Below are 17,595 nucleotides of genomic sequence, written 5' to 3'. Positions count from 1 at the left end.
GAAACCTCCATCCAAACACCATCCTCCACCGAAACCTCCAACAAATCAAACCCATAAACCTAGAAAAATCATCAAACCCACAAAAAAACAAACCCAGAAATTTAAAACAAAACCAACACCCAAATGGACTGGCATGGGGATGTCGAAGAGGAGACCAGTGGCGATGTTGTAGAGGGAGGTGAAGATGAGAGTTGTGTCGAGGTCGAGGTGGGAGACGAGGGTGAGGGTTAGGACGATGGGGATGTAGGTGCCGAGGTCACCCACGACGCCTGAGAGCTCAGAAAAGAGGGAGGTTTTGAGACGGAGACGGTGGCGCCATGGGGTTGAGAGGAGAGGTGTGGTGGTGGTGGTGGTGGATTGGTCCATGGTGGTGAGAGGTGCTCTGAGAATCGGATCTGCCTTTTATTCTTGTGTTTGTGTTTTTTGGGTTGTTCTGGGGACTGTGCCGTGGACTCTTTGGATTTGTGTTTGTGTTTTTTTGGCTTGTTGCTGGTTTTGCTGAAGAAGGATTGATGGGTTTGTGTGCTGGATTTGTCAGCATTTGTGTTTGTGTTCGTGCTCTTACTGGATTTCTGTTTGTGTTGTTGCTTAATCTTGTGTTTGTTTTCTAAGGAAAAAAAAAAAGAAGAGAAAATGTCAAATAAAGGAAAATATTCTTGTTCTTAAATATGTATTTGTGTTCTTACTGTTCTTGCTTTTAGATCTCAATTTATGTGTTTTTTTTTGTTTTTAATTTTTTTTATTTAGTTAAAATTAATAAATTAATTTTTTTTAATTTAAATGCTGATGTGGCATTTTTTAATGCCAAAATAAATTTTTTAATTATTATTTTAATGTGCCGTTAGCCACCTCAGCTTTTTCCGTTAGTTGGCTGACGGTAAGGACTAAAACAATAGGCGTTTTCCAGGATAGGGGCTAAAAGCGGTAAAAAAAAAAATTTATGGACCAAAATGGAAATCGTGTGAAAATGTAAGGACGAAAATGTGCTTTTCGCCAATAAATAAATAATAAAAGGAAAGAAAATTGTTCATAAAGATGTTTGGTTCGAATTTTTTAGTTTCAATTTTTAAAAATTTGCTATCAAAATATATTGTTTCATATTTTTTCATTATAATAGATTGTAAAATAATTGGTATTAGATTATTGTAATAATATATTTGTTGTAACTTTATGTTTGTTATTGCAATAAATTGTAAAATAATTTATATTTAGTTATTGCAATGATATATTTGTTGTAATAAGCTAACACTTTGAAATTTTTATTGTAATAGATTGTAAATTAATTGGTACCAAGTTATTACAACGATTTCTTCAATTTAAGTTATTGAAAAAAAATATTTCTTAATGCAATATTGACATAAATACTTAAACAGACATACATATAATCCAAATGCACCAAATAATTTAAGAGAGAGAGAGAGAGAGAGAGAGAGAGAGAGAGAGAGAGAGAGAGAGAGAGAGAGAGAGAGAGAGAGAGAGAGAGAGAGAGAAGAGCTCTCAGTCTGACTCAAACTACATTGTTTTGACAATAGTGCAGCTGCTAAGGATTTTTTGGTAGCACAATTTAAAAATTGTTTTCTATTAACATAGTCAAAATAAATACTTCTAAAAAAAAGTCAAAATAAATAAATAATAAAAGGAAAGAAAATTGTTGATAAAGATGTTTGATTCGAATTTTTTAGTTTCAATTTTTAAAAATTTGCTATCAAAATATATTTTAAAATTGATCTCAATATATTTGTGTGAAATTGGCATGAGTCTCGCCACAAACTTGATCAAGCTATGGTCGCTAACTTTAGCTTAGTGAATTCAAGGAGTTACACTACTTTCATGACTTGAGTGTTGTTTATTTTTTAAATTTTATGGGAAGACTAAAAACTTCATTCATAATTGGAAATAAAAACAACGTCTTGGATAAGAGCTTGTTCTAGAAAATAAAGATTCTCTTCAATCCAAGCATAGAAATCACATGTGCCTAAAGCATGTTTTGCTAAAAGATGGGCCGATCTATTACCTTGCATACATACATGAGAGAATTCAACCCTACAAAACTCATTACAAAGAGCTTGCATACCAAAGATAACAAAAGTCATAGATGAGGTGGGGGGAGGGGGGGATAGTTCACTTAGAGCCTTATAAACAACTCGAGAGTCGCCTTCATCCTTTGCAAACTGAAGGTCAACTTCAAAAGCCTTTACCTCTNATTAAAATAAATAAACATGTCTATTCAAATAGTTTTTTTTTCTTTTCTATATTTGATAAAAGAAAAAAACAGAGAAATTTAGGTATATCTCTTTAGGTGTTATATTATACCTTAATTTTCTAATTAGATTTAACCATGTGGCTGTGAAATGTGTTATCTTCCTTCGAGGACAATTAAATTAATTATGCACTACATTGGTCAATGCAATCAAATATTTGAATTTAATCTAAAAATTAAATAAAACACTAAATGATTTAGCTTAAGTATTATTTAAAATTAAAATTATGATTTTTATAGTGTTTGTTTGGCAACCGATTAAAAGTTAGTTTTTTGCTTAACTTAGCTACTGTTTGCAGGTTCTACACTACTTTTATCTCAACTTTATTTCAAATAATTTAACTTTCAATTTTTTAGAAATAAGCTAGCTTTTATCCTTTTATCTTACATTATACAAATATTATACCAAAAATAAGTAATTCCCAAATAAACACTTCTTATATTACATAAAATTACATAAAATTTCACACAATCTCCTATATTAAATAACCCACTTACTCTTTTCCTAAAAAAGAAAAAAAAAAAAGATTAACCCACTTACTCATTTATGCCATCATAGCACAAGGAAGAGAGGATTTGTGAAAATATATGTGAAACTTAGAATTTGTTGGTTGGAAAAAATTTGGAGCTATCTTTCTCCAAACTATTTATATATGTGGCGATTAAAGAGAATATTCGTGTATAAATTTAGTCTCATAACTTTTTTAATAAGTTATGTTACTTGTTTAAATAATGGTATAAATAGCCTTATCAATCTTCAAATAATAAATTAGAAAAGATATATTCTACAAATCGGTAAGAGAAGACAAAAGAGAGCTACAGGTCTGTATTCATTGGCATCAAACAAGAAGCAAAAGTAAACATTTACCGTCCTATTCCTCTAATTGATAATGAATTTGTGTCTTATGATATCAAACAAGCTGTTGTTTTGCATTTGCGTTGTATGATTTCATTGGAGAATCCCATTACCGATTCAGCCCCCCCTATATGGATAATGGATAGGATAACGATAAACAATGAATGAGCCACATTGTATAGGGGCAAGCAAAGCAAGCATATGACTCACTGCTCCTCTGGTCCCCTTCAATGACCTGAATGAATCCAGACTCTCCTCTCCAATATGGTAATTATCATTAAACTTATCTTAATTGATTGTTTTGTCAGCATCCTACTTAAGACTTCGTCCCCTTAATCCTCCATCAATTTGAGTTACTTTAAGCATAACAGTTAACATATCGTTTTCAGTGAGTCTTGATCTGTGACAACCTAGCATGCCATTTTATTTTTGTAGGAGAAAGGAGTACTGTTAGAACTCACTGGTTTCCATCCTAAAAATTCATTTTAAAATACTAATAAGGATACACTGCCTTTTCAATTTAAATTGAAAGACTTCTTTTTGTAATAAATAAAAGTAGAAAGAATTCAAGATTAGGATTAAACCCATCAAATATGACTCAAAAAAAAAAAAAAGGAAAAAAAAAAAGAAACTTAGAAAAATTAAGTCTCATTTTAGTTATGATTATCCAACAGTCTTGCAATTCTAATGGATTGAGTTTCACACCTTCACAGTTTAATTTTAAGAAAGAGAGTTATTAGTAAGATGCAAAATTTCTTTAAAGCAATAATATAGTGAAAGTTTGTTGCAATTTATATGTTAGTAACTCTAGCATTCTTGTTGTGTTGATGAGAAGCATTTGGAGTCGTAAGTAGCAATTGATGGAGAGATTTGAATTCTAAATATCTCTGTTGAAAATATAAAGAAGTATTTTGCTGCAAATTGTAATTACAAGTCTCTCGGCAGCCATTTTTTTGCAATCTAATAAAGAAACTTATTTACCACATAATTACCTTACAAAATAGAGTCATAAGGGAATCATGGATATTAGTGGACTGACAAAGATTGATGCAACTATTTTTGTAAACCATGGCTAAGAGATACAAACACCATATTGGTTGAGTTGGATTCTGCTTCCATAACTTTGCATTAAAATTAAGCGCACTTTTACTTTCAATCAAGATGGTGGTCTTTAAGCATGACAAGTACAAGACGCAGGCTTGAACCAAAAATGGTCCAAAAAGGAAAAGGCAAGTGCGGAGCAATTCGAATTTTGCATTTTCTAACCCAAATATATCATGCTTAAATGGCATCCATTAGCATTCTCTCTCTCTCTCTCTCTCTCTCTCTCTCTCTATATATATATATATATTTATTTATTTATTAAGAATAGAACTAATAACAAAGATATTGAAGAAATTTATTGCATTAATTGAAGAAGGTAATAAAAGTATCGAACTTAATACAAGCATCGAAAAATCCAGTAACACTACTACTTGCAATAAAGAACACGAATTACAAAGACTTTACTACTCATAAAAAGGGGCGCGATACAGTTAAACCCTTCCCCTCAATTATATGTTTATATATAAAAGTTATATCGGTATAAATGCTCCTAACTAACGTGTCAAATGAGAAAGCGATTTAAATAAGAGGAGCGTTGCCCATTAGAAGAAGACAAATTCGCAGGTGAAATCAACTCATTTCGTACACGTATGTTGAATTTTAGTTGGACAAGCAAACAACTATTTTCTTTCATATTTTGAACGTTAGCTGGATGATTGATTGGGCAACTCATTATTGGTTTCTGCTTAATTATGTCATATGCTTTTGGAGCACTTGAGCATCTATATCAGTGGAGCCATTAATATGGCTCCACAAAAAACTACTTTATCTATTTTATCTTCTTATTATAGTACAATACACTAAACATCAATTGATTTATATATTTAGTTATTCGATTAAAATAATATAAAAAATTCATTAAAAAGCAGAGTGAACACAACCAAAAGAGATTTCTTTATTAAACAGCAATGTGAACACAAAAATTTAATAATTTTTTTAGAGCCAAAATATATGGCTTTTGTTCCACCAATGTAGCTACATTTTGGAGAAATATATGGTCCTTATGGTGGACCTCGTTACTTATCCATCATTCTACTAAAAAACTCTCACTTGTTTAAAATTTCTAAGTCAGTAATCAGTTTTTATTTTTAAAAAAAAATTCCTGACTAAGCAATTTTAAACAAGTGTGAGTCTTTTAATAGAATGATAGACCACATCACTTGTCCGCCATGAGAACCTTATAATTTCTCCACATTTTGGTATTTGGTGGTGCTAAAAAGCTTTAGCACCACCAATACAATGCTCTAAGAGCACCAACATTGGAGTGTAAAATCCCCCAAGTTGCTATTTCACACCCCACAATTGTAAAAGCTTTTTTTTATGAGTAAACATTCAGTCAAGCTGTGGCGTAAAACTAGTGTTTTACGCCAGCCAATAGGAGACTGCCACGTCATCTCTTTTTAAAATATTATTATTTTAATAAAAATATCTCATCATTCTCTCTTTCTTCACAATCACTCTCTCCCTCTCTCTCTTTTCACTTCTTCCTTTTCTCTTCTTTCTCTCTCATTCTCACTTTTTCCTTTTCTCTGCCATTTGTCTCCACCGCTACCACTTTAAAGGCGACGGTAGCCACCATCTCTTTTTCTTTTATTCTCCATAAAAGATTATGCTTTACTTTACACTGGCTTGCTTTTAATGAGTCACTTAAATCCCTCTCTAAATCAAACCAAAACCAAAACCCAATCTGAGAGATAGAATCAGAGTGAGAGAAATAGAGAAGAGAAAAGAGAGAGAATCGGAGAGTGAAAGATGAGAGAGAGGCCATTGTTCCCAGCCACACACCACGTGTCGACGTGTCGTCGACGTTGATCCCTAGCCCACAACCCACAACCCATATGCTACCATGACCCGTGACCACTCCACCACCGCGCCATAACCATCAGACCACCTTACAACCTAGCAAAAACTCATGCCACAAAACCTACAACCCACAACCCCACAGCCCACAACCCTCATGCCACCACTGCTATGACCACGCCACTAGCACAACTTCGCCACCATCGATAGAGATTGGTAGAGAGAGCCTTGATTTGATGAGAGAGGTTTGAGTTTTTAGAGAGAGAGAAGTTTGAGTTTTTTGAGAGAGAGTTGATGAAACCCAATCAACAACGATCCATGGACCCACGCCTACCATTGCCTTCAAGGTGGTGGTGGTAATATAATAGCAGATAAGCTTGCTAAATTAGCCAAAAATTCTCTGGCTCCATAGATATAGAGGGAAGATATTCATTGTCAGGCTAACAGTTTTGTAATGCTTGACAAATCGACACTTTCAATATAATAAAAAGCTTCGGCTGGATTCTCAAAAAAAAAAAAAAAAAAAAAATTTAAGGATTTGCAGACACTCTATAAACAAGCTCAGTTATAGCCTAAACATCAAATCACTATTTTCCTTTTTTTTTTTTTTTTAAGTACTACCAGGTTCAGGTAATATTCAAACTCAGCCCAAAAATTTTGGATTCGAGCAAAAAATCTAACTTGATAATTTTTTTACAGCGTAAATGCACTTTTAGTCCTTACGTTTTGACTTTTTTCCATTTTTGTCCCTAAAACCAATTTACGCCTTTTATTTTAGTCTTTCAGGCCCCATTCTGTCACCAATTAACGGGAAAACTGACGGGATCAATAAAATAATAATAAAAATTTACTGTAGCACTTACAGTCAGCATATAAATTTAAAAAATTAATTTATTAATTTTACCTAAATAAAAAAAAATAAAAACAGAATTAAAAATCAAAATTCAAACCTTACTCAGAATAAAAACATGTGTTCTTCTGTTAATCATGTTCTTCCCAGCTAACCTTGCCCAAAAATTTAAAAAATCAATATTTTTGTTTCCCAGCAAACCTTGCCCAGCAAACGCAGCCAGACTTTCTCTTCTCTCATGGCTGAAAATCCAAGCACAAAGATCCAATCCATCTTCTCTCATGGCTGAAATTCCAAGCACGAAGATTGGATCCCTCTCTCGCTTCTCTCATCTCAAACCCAAGCTCTCTCTCTTCTTTCTTGGTCGATCTATGTTATGGCTGAAAACCCACGGCCTTCATCCTCTCTAAATCCATGGCTGAAGACCTATCGTGGAAACCCCATGGTTGAAGACCCATGGTTGAAACCCACCTTGACCGAAATCTCATCTTCTCTCTCTCTAAACCCAGATTGGTAGTGGCTGACAGAAATCTCATATCATTTTCTCTAAATCCATGGCTGAAGACCCATGGTCGAAATCCCATGGTTGAAGACCCATGGCTGAAACCCACCTTGGCCGAAATCTCATCTTCTCTCTCTCTAAACCCAGATCGGTAGTGGAGCCTAATGCCATGATGGTCGTTGTGGTTTGATCTGTGTGGTGGCATTTGAGATCGGCGTGATTGCTTTTGAGATCGTACGTTTGGTTCAGGTTTGATTCTCACTATGGCTGTGACTGTAGTGTTTGGCCACGGGTGTGGTTTTGGTGATGGGTTTTTGGCCGTGGATGGTGATGGGTTTTTGTTCTGTGTTTGGGGTTTGGTGTATTATATAAATGAGGATCTGCTTATTTGTTTGGGAGAGGGAAAATAGTATAAATGAGGATTTGCTTATTTCTGGGCAAGGTTTGCTAGGAAGAACATGCTTAACAGAAGAACACATGTTTTTATTCTGGGCAAGATTTGAATTTTGATTTTTAATTCTGTTTTAATTTTTTTATTTAGTTAAAATTAATAAATTAATTTTTTAAATTTATATGCTGACGTGTAAGTGCTACAGTAAATTTTTATTATTATTTTATTGATTCCGTTAGTTTCCCTGTTAATTGGTGACGGAATGGGGCCTGAAGGACTAAAATAAAAGGCGTAAATTGGTTTTAGGGACTAAAAGTGGAAAAAATAAAATATAGTGACTAAAATGGAAAAAAATCAAAACATAGGGATTAAAAGTGCATTTACGCCTTTTTTTTACCTATAATAAACCGGGCAATACCTAAAACATTCTAGTCGAATACCCATTTGGCTATTCCTTTTCACTCTCTCTAGAACATTAAGTTGGAAGTAAAACACATGACAATAGGTGAAGAAGAGTTCAAGATAAAATAATAAAATAATAAAATAAAAAAGCTGCAAGGTTTGACTACAAACCAATTTGGCTTCAACGTTTGAATGTAGAACTAGTAGAGTTTTTTACATTTGCTTTTAGGTGGTAGCATTTAATGCTTTGTTTTCTTGTCTACTTTGTAATCTCCATTTAAGGCTAGCTTTGGATGGTTTTGCTTACCTATAGATGTAGTTAACAAAAGTCTTTGGGTCTCTCTCTCTAAGAAAGAAGGGCTTCTATACCCTTTCTATTCCTAGCCTGTAGAATTGTTTGTCCCCTCTGTACTGGAGGTGCCTGTGTTCTCTAGAGGTAACAAGTTTACCTCAGAGCTTGTGGTTGTCCCTTTTGTGGGGTCCTTGGGATAGATTTTTTCTTTTTTATTTTTCTTATCCCTTTCTATTTCTTCTTTTTTTCCTTTCTTCTCACTCAATGGAGGAGTTAACATGTACCTGGAACAATCTTTCTCCAAACAAGAGAGAAGGTTCAAAATCTACCCTTCAAAATCAACACATATCTATGGAGTTTATTATAGCAACAAAGTTTCTAACGAAACGTGTGCTAAACATGGAAGCCGTTGCCAAAACGTTCAGACAACTCTGGAGATCTACTGAGGGCTTCAAGATGAGGAAACTTGATGATCATCTGGTCTTATTTGTGGTTAAGAGAAAAGGAGATCTGGAATGGGTTCTTCAAAGTGAACCTTGGTGTTTCGATAAACACCTGGTGGTCTTACAACGTTACGATCAAGACGTTTCAATTAATGACCTTAAGTTTGATCAGGCTACGTTCTGGATTCAAGTTCACGATATTCCAATTAGATACATGTCTAGAGAAGTTGCCAAATCAATTTGTGATTCTGTTAGGGCTATTTGTCGCATATTGGAGGGGTGGAAGTGGATGGTGGCAGATTTATACGTGTTAAGGTGAGTTTGGATCTTTCCTTCCCCCTATGTCGTGGATGGTTGATCACTTTGGAAAATGGAAATAAGCATTGGGTTAGTTCAAAATACGAACGCCTCCCCAATATATGTTACTGGTGTGGTCGGTTAGATCACAACGATAAGGATTGTGCACTATGGATTCGGAGAAAAGGCTCTCTAACAGAGGAAGGCAAGCAATATAATCATACATTTAGAGCATCTCCATATAGGTCCCATAATAGGTCCGTGGTCTTCATTCCTAGTTTCTACGAGAGTGTTGATAATCCTAGGACAAGTTTTGGTGGGACTGAGAATGACTAGGTGACTGCAAAATTTTCTGGTCCTTCGCCATCAACAGAGTTGAACCCAGTGATGGAAATGGATATGCATTAGGAGATTTTTAATGATGATGTGACTCCGAATGTGTCAGTTACACGGATTAATGGAGACTTGACGTACGATACACAGGTTAAAGCCGGATTTTCCTCACCCTCAACTGTCACTTGTCAGCCTAGCGAAGTTTACGATAACCCAAAAGGAGGTGATTCCTTATTGGGAGATATGGAAGCTATCTCTAAGCTCTCCAATTTGGTAATGCTGCCAAAAAACACAGGTACCTTTGCTAACGGAGATCCTTTCCTGCAAAGCTCTAGGAAATTGATCGTGACATAAAGAAATTTGATCAAGACCTATGCATGAATCCTAGTGACTTGATAGCGTCGGCTTCCTACTTAGATAGGCTAGTGGCTGCACAGGATAAGGCTGAAAAAGAAGTAGGTAAGCCTCAGTTAGTTGCGCCACAAGAAAATGAGCCCATTTCCCCTAACCATGATGTTAACCGGCCCAACAGTAAGCCTCCTCTCTAGGATTTATCCAATTCTAATGGGCTACCTACAAAACTTAAGCCCAAATGAATTCCTAAACAACATAAGCCCACAGTTCCTTCCCATTTGATTTCTTCGGCTAGTGTTAAGAAGAGAGAGCACTTCCCAAAAGATATTTTAGATACCCCAGTTCAGAAAAAAAAGAGGTGTTAGCTCTGATGTTTCTTCCCTCTCTAATGCTTCATCGGTGGTGGCTGTTCCTCAGCCCTGCATTTGCCATGAATTGTTTAAGCTGGAATTGCCGTAGGCTTGGGAACCACTGGCGAGTTTGCGAGCTTTCAGGATTGGTGAAAGCAAAAGGCCCCACATTACTATTCTTAATGGAAACTAAGAAGAAATAGAGCTATTTAGAGCATTTGTGGTGCCGTTTGGGTTATGATAATTTGTTTATAGTCCTTCGAAGAAATTTGAGTAGGGGTTTGGCTTTGCTCTGGATGAGTGAGATCAATCTCCATATTAGGACCTTCTTTCCTCACCACATCGCTGCAGTGGTGAATCCAAGAATTGATGACACCTGGCATTTCACGGGGTTTTACGAAGCTCTTAAAGTTGCTAACCGGGAAGATTCTTGGACACTACTCCGTCATCTAAGTACTCAACTTGATTTGTCGTGGGTGTGTATTGGAGATTTCAATGAGATCACAAGGTTGGGAGAAAAATCAGGAGGTCCGATTGGGCCGGAGAGGCAGATGCGAAGTTTCAAGGAATGTTTGGATTTTTGTACTCAGAAGGACTTGGGTTTTTCGGGGCTGCCTTATACTTGGAGTAATCATTGCTTTGACGGTCCGGTTGTGTGGGTGAGACTTGACTGAGCTTCGGCTTCCTTGGATTGGTTTCAAAAATTCCCAACAACCCGTTTGCATCACCTGCCAGGTTTTTCCTCTGATCATAAACCTATTTGGTTATGTACTGATGACTTAATTGTCGTTTTTATAGACCTCAGAGGCCATTCAGATTTGAGGCAATGTGGGTAACTGATGAAAGATGTGAGGAAGAGGTCCATTCTGCGTGGGACATGAGCTCGGATATGGACCTTATGAGTAGTGTTTTGGTGAAAGTCAATCATTGCCAAGAGCAGTTGTCTACGTGGAATAAAAAGGTCTTTGGCAATGTCCGTTGGAAATTAACCAAAGTAAGAAAACAATTGGAGAAAGCAGAGGCTCGTTCCATGGTAGGGGGTGGGAATGACAGGCTTGCAGTACTGAATGAGGAGCTACAGAAACTCACGGCCTTGGAAGAACGCATGTGGAGTCAACGATCGAAATCATATTGGCTGATATATGGTGACCAAAATACTAAATACTTTCATTGTAGAGCTTCAGAGAGGAATAAAAGAAATTATATTTCTGGCATAGAGAATGCTGCAGGTGTCTGGACTGAGGAAGAATTTTAGGTTGGGGATATATTGCTTAGTTTCTATTCTAATATGTTCTCATCGGCAAATCCCACTCAATTTGATCCCATCCTATCTGGTGTGGAATCAAGAGTTACCAAAGCCATGAATATGAAGTTGGTGAAGCCTTTTGAAGTAAGTGAAATATATGCAGCTATTCAACAGATGGACTCGAATACATCTCCCGGACCTGATGGTCTTCCCCCTCTATTTTACAAACAATTTTGGAATAAAGTGGGTGGTAAGGTTTCAGAAGCTGTTTTATCAGTCTTAAACTCAGATATCATTCCCGATAAGCTTAACCATACTTTCTTAACTCTTATTCCAAAAATCCATAGTCCTCGAGAGGTATCTGATTTTAGACTAATTAGTTTGAGCAATATGTTGTATAAGATTATTGCAAAATTGTTGGCTAATCGCTTAAAACCTTTGCTTCCCCATCTGATTTGTGAGACTCAGGGCACTTTCTTGTCTGAAAGAATTACTATTGATACATTTTGATTGCTCATGAGAACCTGAATTCTTGAAAGAAAAAAGAACAAGCAAGCTACGCTATATGGCGTTAAAGCTCGATATGAGTAAGGCGTATGATCGGGTGGAGTGGGTGTTCTTCGAGAAAATCATGTTAAAAATGGAGTTCTGCCAAAAATGGGTGGCTCTAGTTTCAGCTTGTATCAGATCAGTCACGTACTCAATCTTGTTCAATGGCCAGCCCCACGATCTTATCACACCATCTAGGGGGCTTCGCCAAGGTGATCCCCTCTCACCTTATTTGTTTTTAATGGTCACTGAAGGTTTACATGCTCTACTCAAGAAGGCTGAAGAGAGTGGAAATATTAAGGGGGTCTCATTATATGTTGCGGGCCCTCGGTTATCTCACCTTCTATTTGCAGATGAAAGTTTGGTGTTTTGTAGAGCAACTATAGCTGAGTGTGTCCAAATCCAATCCTTGCTATTTATGTATGAACAAGCCTCAGGTCAGAGCATAAATAGAGGTAAAACTCGTATCTTCTTCAACTTAAACACTCCTCATAATCTTCGGAATGCCATATCTGTCTTTTTAGGAGTTTCGGTGTCACATCGTTATAAGCATTACTTGGGCCTCTCATCACTGGTAGGCAGAGAGAAGAAAAGATCATTTAACCTTATAAAAGAGAGAATTTGGAAAAAGCTAAGAGGTTGGAAGGAGAAGCTCCTCTCCCAAGCTGGCCGAGAGATTCTTATTAAGGTGGTTATTCAAGCAATTCCCACTTACGCCATGTCTTGTTTCAAGCTCCCAAAAGGATTGATTAAAGAAATTGAGACTCTTGTCAGAAAATTCTGGTGGGGATATAGAGGGGAGCAGTGGAAAATTCATTGGGTGAGTTGGGAGAAGATGTGTCGCCCCAAGAATGAAGGAGGTTCGGGTTTCTGTGACTTATACATTTTCAATGATTCCCTCTTAGCGAAGCAGGTCGGGCGGCCTCAAACTTGTGAGATTTCTCTTTTCTATAAAGTATTTAAAGCCAAGTTTTCCTGAATTCCTCTATCATGGAGTGTACCTCCTCAAATAAGGGCTCATATGCTTGGAAAAGCATTCTTCAATCTCGCCATGTTATCGATGTGGGAGCAGTTGCAAATCTGTCCAGTTAGAGAAACTAAATGGATTCCCTCTCTGTCTATAGCGAGAACTACCTCCCCACCTGTTGTGCTTCCCACTACATCAACGGTGAGTGCTCTTATTAATACTGATTCCCATTCATGGAAAGTAGATTTAATAAGGCATGAATTCCTTCCTCATGAGGCTAATCTGATTTTGGGTATTCCTCTAAGTGATCGTAGTATCCCAGACAAGTTGGTATGGCTCCCATCCATGAATGGTAGTTATACAACTCATAGTGCCTATAGACTAGTAGTCTACGAAGCACGGGTGCGTTTCCAGACTCAGGTGTAGGTGTGGGTGTGAGACTTGGCAATTTTTGAAAAAATAAAGTGCAGGTGTGACGATTAAAAAAATTATTAAAAATATTTATATTTATATCTTATATATTGGTAAGCATGATTTTTTTATATAATAATAATAGAAAACTCATATAATAATAATAATAATAATATACATGCACAGTAACTTGTAACATATAATATAAACATTTGGAAGTGAAATAGCTTCCGTGCTAGCTTTTCAAATTTATTCGGTGCAAAGAAATGATACCTATTTGATTAAAACAACTATGTAGGAAATGAAGAATCAAGGTGTTATTGAGGATAAATTGGTGCTTTTGAATGGTGAGAGTGCTGCATTCAGGCCAGGAGTTCTCACAGCACTGATGGGTGTAACTGGCGCTGGAAAAACAACTCTGATGGATGTACTGGCTGGTAGAAAAACTGGTGGATACATTGAAGGGAAAATCACAATTTCTGGGTATCCAAAGAAGCAAGAAACATTTGCTCGAATTTCTGGATACTGTGAGCAAAACGACATCCACTCTCCTAATGTAACTGTCTACGAGTCCTTGCTCTACTCAGCATGGCTTCGTTTATCCCCTGATGTCGATTCACAAAAAAGGAAGGTTGGTATCCAAATCATGAAAGTATTTGTTTGATTGCAATTCACAGATGTTATAAGGGAACCCATTTGAGTGAAGTAGGTTGTCAAACTCAATTTGGTTGAGCTATATAGTCAGACTCAGGGTTCGCTTAAGGCCTGAGTTCATGCTTGGAGTAATGAATTTTTTCTATTATAAGCTTGTTAACTCTTGCCTTTTGGTCACCGAAAAAAAAAAAAAAGAAACTCTTTCCATGCGTGCTAAGACAGACAAGTCAAAGGGAGCTTATAACCATGATTGACCTCATCAAAGCCATGACAACATTTAGTAAGGAGCCAGCATTTTTGTTTAGTTCAAGAAAATGTTCATGGTAGCTGAGCGAAGTGTTGTGAATGCTGATTTTGTATCCTTATATGATACTATAAACCTTTTACAGTTTACCTTTTCTGATTGGTAAGGAATTTGAGCCAAATAAAAGCAGATTGAATATTCAAACAGTGTTTTATGCAGTTTTTTGAAAATGAAAAATGTTTGCAGATGTTTGTTGAGGAAGTTATGGAGCTTGTGGAACTGAAACCGTTGAGGCAGGCATTAGTTGGGTTGCCAAGTGAGAATGGCCTCTCAACTGAGCAACGTAAGAGGCTAACAATTGCAGTTGAGTTAGTTGCCAACCCCTCCATAATTTTCATGGATGAGCCAACCTCAGGGTTGGATGCTAGAGCTGCTGCTATTGTTATGAGAACTGTGAGGAACACTGTTGACACTGGAAGAACAGTTGTGTGCACCATTCATCAGCCAAGCATTGACATATTTGAAGCTTTTGATGAGGTGAGAATACTAATACATCAAAATGGTTGGAACTTTTGTTCATATTCTCATCTGTATTACAGAATGACATGTTTAAAATGACATCGCAGCTATTCCTAATGAAGAATGGGGGACAAGAGATATATGTAGGGCCATTGGGTCGCCAATCTTGCCATTTAATCCAGTATTTTGAGGTACGATGTTACAGAATGTCAGGAAATACATAGAGTCAAACTTTTAACTCTAGATCTTGATCTTTCTGAATATTTGCTAATACAATTACCTCTCTTTTATTTTAGGGAATAGAAGGAGTAAGTAAAATTAAAGATGGTTACAATCCTGCAACTTGGATGTTGGAAGTTACTTCATCAGCAAATGAAACAGCTTTGGGGATTGATTTTGCTAATGTGTACAGAAATTCAGAGCTGTACAGGTAGATTTACTTTATATAATACTTGACTAAATTATCAAATCAAATCTGTCCCTACACTTGGATTAAAACTACCCATTTTTCTACCCCCACCCACTCAACAAAAAAAAAAAAAACCTGTATATCTGAATGGCATAAATTTCAGGAGAAACAAAGAACTTATTGAACAATTGAGCATCCCTGTTCCTGGATCGAAGGAGCTCTATTTCCCTACTCAATACTCACAGTCATATTTCACCCAATTCATGGCTTGCTTATGGAAACAGCATTGGTCATATTGGCGCAACCCACTATACACATTTGTAAGATTTTTCTTCACAACTCTCATAGCCCTGATGTTCGGGACAATGTTCTGGAAGCTTGGCTCAAAAACGTAAGTTACAACTGAGGGAACAAAGAATGATATATTTGTGCAAATTCCTCCAGTTGCTTTGGAATTTGAATTAACTTTCGACATTAATAAATACAGGACAAAGCAACAAGATTTGTTTAATGCAATGGGTTCCATGTATGCTTCCATTCTCTTTGTTGGCGTTAAAAACTGTAATTCAGTGCAGCCAGTGGTGTCTGTTGAACGAACAGTCTTCTATAGAGAAAGAGCAGCTGGGATGTATTCAGCACTGTCCTATGCGTTTGCACAGGTAAGAACAATTTGTCAGGCTTTTGTTAACTTAGTTATTCTCTTAAATTCGTTTAGGAAGACAAACACTTAGATACGATCAATAGGTTTGTATGTTAAAAACTGTTTTTACTTTTTAACATGATACTTTACCTTTGTTTAATTATGCAATTTCATCTTTTATTGCAGGTTCTGATTGAATTCCCATATGTTTTTGTACAAGCCTTGGTGTATGGTGTTATTGTGTATGTATTGATTGGATTTGAATGGACGGCTGCTAAATTCTTTTGGTATATATTCTTCATGTATACCTCACTATTGTACTTCACCTTCTATGGCATGATGGCTGTCGCTGCGACACCTGACCAAGACACTTCTTCCACAATTGCCTCTGCATTTTTAGCAATCTGGAATATCTTCTCAGGATTCATAATCCCACAAACTGTAAGTTTTTTCCACCTTTAATTATTTCATCTGTATTCACCTTTTTTGTTCCCTCTCCTTTGATTTTTTTTCCTACATTGTCAACAATAGAGGATCCCTATTTGGTGGAGATGGTACTCTTGGGCATGTCCGTTTTTTTGGACCTTGTATGGGTTGGTTGCATCACAGTTTGGAGATAAAAAGGACATGCTGGATATTGGTGAAACAGTGGAAGATTTTGTGAGAGACTATTTCGGTTTCAATCATGATTTCCTGGGAGTGGTTGCAATTGTCAATGTTGCATTTGTAATAGTGTTTGCATTTACCTTTGCCATGTCTATTAAAGTGTTTAATTTCCAAAGGCGATAGATGTCAAATTTTGAAATATCATGGAAGAAGATGAGAAAGGAAAAATGGAAGAAATTAACTCCATCACTAAGTGTGTGTTAGGCAAAAATTAAAAAGCCAGCTTATTTTACTATTTAACTTATTTTTGCTATAATTTATGGTCCTACTGTATTTTTTGTATTATTTATTAGTCTCACTGTATTATTTCAGCTAACTTTTATCTTTATTTATAATACTTTCAACAAAATAAACGAATTTCAAACAAACTCTAAGACTTGTTGAGATTTGCGGCGGCAGAAGTTTTGTCAATACAAATTAAATACTAAAAAAAAAGCTATCTTATCAAATGCTTTGTAATAAATCTTACCACAAAGAAGTAAAATACCAAAGAAGTTATCAATAAAATAGAAACTTTATGGATAATACATTACACTCACTTTGATGTACACACCACTCTCAATGCTATGCCACTCAAGTTATCAAATGCTACCATTTGTAAAAAGTAAAAACAACACTTATTGGACTACTACACTCTTCTTGGATGCAACACTTCCATTGGATGATTTGATAATTGATACAATCCAAAGCTAGCCTTTTTTTTTTTTTTTTTTTGAGATAACAGCCCTGAGGGCAAACTTCATTCAAAGAAAAATACAGGAGTTACAAAACATCATGAACAACTAGAAGAGCTATATCTCCAGGAATGGTATCAAACCAGACCTGTAGCTCACAGCCGACTTAGAGCATCTAGCTAAATGGTGGGCAAGTTGATTGCCTGATCTTTTAACATGATTGAAAGAAATAAAGTGAAAATCCCTAGCTAATACTAGAATATCCTCAATGACAAGCCATACTCGGGGTTACTAGCATCTTCTCTACAGATAGCTTTAATAAGAACCTCTGGATCACCTTCAAAGATGCAGTCCATTGCAGATATTTCTTTTGCGAACTCCA

The 17,595-nt window shown here is 36.2% G+C and overlaps 1 protein-coding gene across 1 annotated transcript; it reads left to right on the top strand.

Moving 5' to 3' along the window:
* The first annotated feature begins 13,708 nt into the window (after positions 1-13,708).
* Positions 13,709-16,795, top strand: LOC136061343 (pleiotropic drug resistance protein 1-like). Its single transcript, XM_065765406.1, has 8 exons — positions 13,709-14,038; positions 14,552-14,842; positions 14,932-15,015; positions 15,121-15,254; positions 15,397-15,624; positions 15,721-15,892; positions 16,060-16,314; positions 16,405-16,795. Exons 1-8 carry the CDS (start codon positions 13,709-13,711, stop codon positions 16,660-16,662), a joined length of 1,752 nt encoding a protein of 583 aa, XP_065621478.1. The 3' UTR covers positions 16,663-16,795.
* The last annotated feature ends 800 nt before the right edge of the window (positions 16,796-17,595 follow it).

Source organism: Quercus suber, unplaced genomic scaffold, assembly GCF_002906115.3.
Source record: "Quercus suber isolate HL8 unplaced genomic scaffold, Cork oak 2.0 scaffold_624, whole genome shotgun sequence".
NCBI classification, from domain to species: domain Eukaryota; kingdom Viridiplantae; phylum Streptophyta; class Magnoliopsida; order Fagales; family Fagaceae; genus Quercus; species Quercus suber.
Note: the sequence above shows the minus strand (reverse complement) of the source record. Positions and strands in the feature narration are given on the sequence as shown.

Coding starts and splice junctions, on each gene's coding strand:
- LOC136061343 (XM_065765406.1), top strand. CDS start 13,709: ATGAAGAATCAAGGTGTTATTGAGGATAAATTGGTGCTTTTGAATGGT. Junction 14,039..14,551: donor TCGATTCACAAAAAAGGAAG/GTTGGTATCCAA, acceptor AAATGTTTGCAG/ATGTTTGTTGAGGAAGTTAT. Junction 16,315..16,404: donor GATTCATAATCCCACAAACT/GTAAGTTTTTTC, acceptor TGTCAACAATAG/AGGATCCCTATTTGGTGGAG.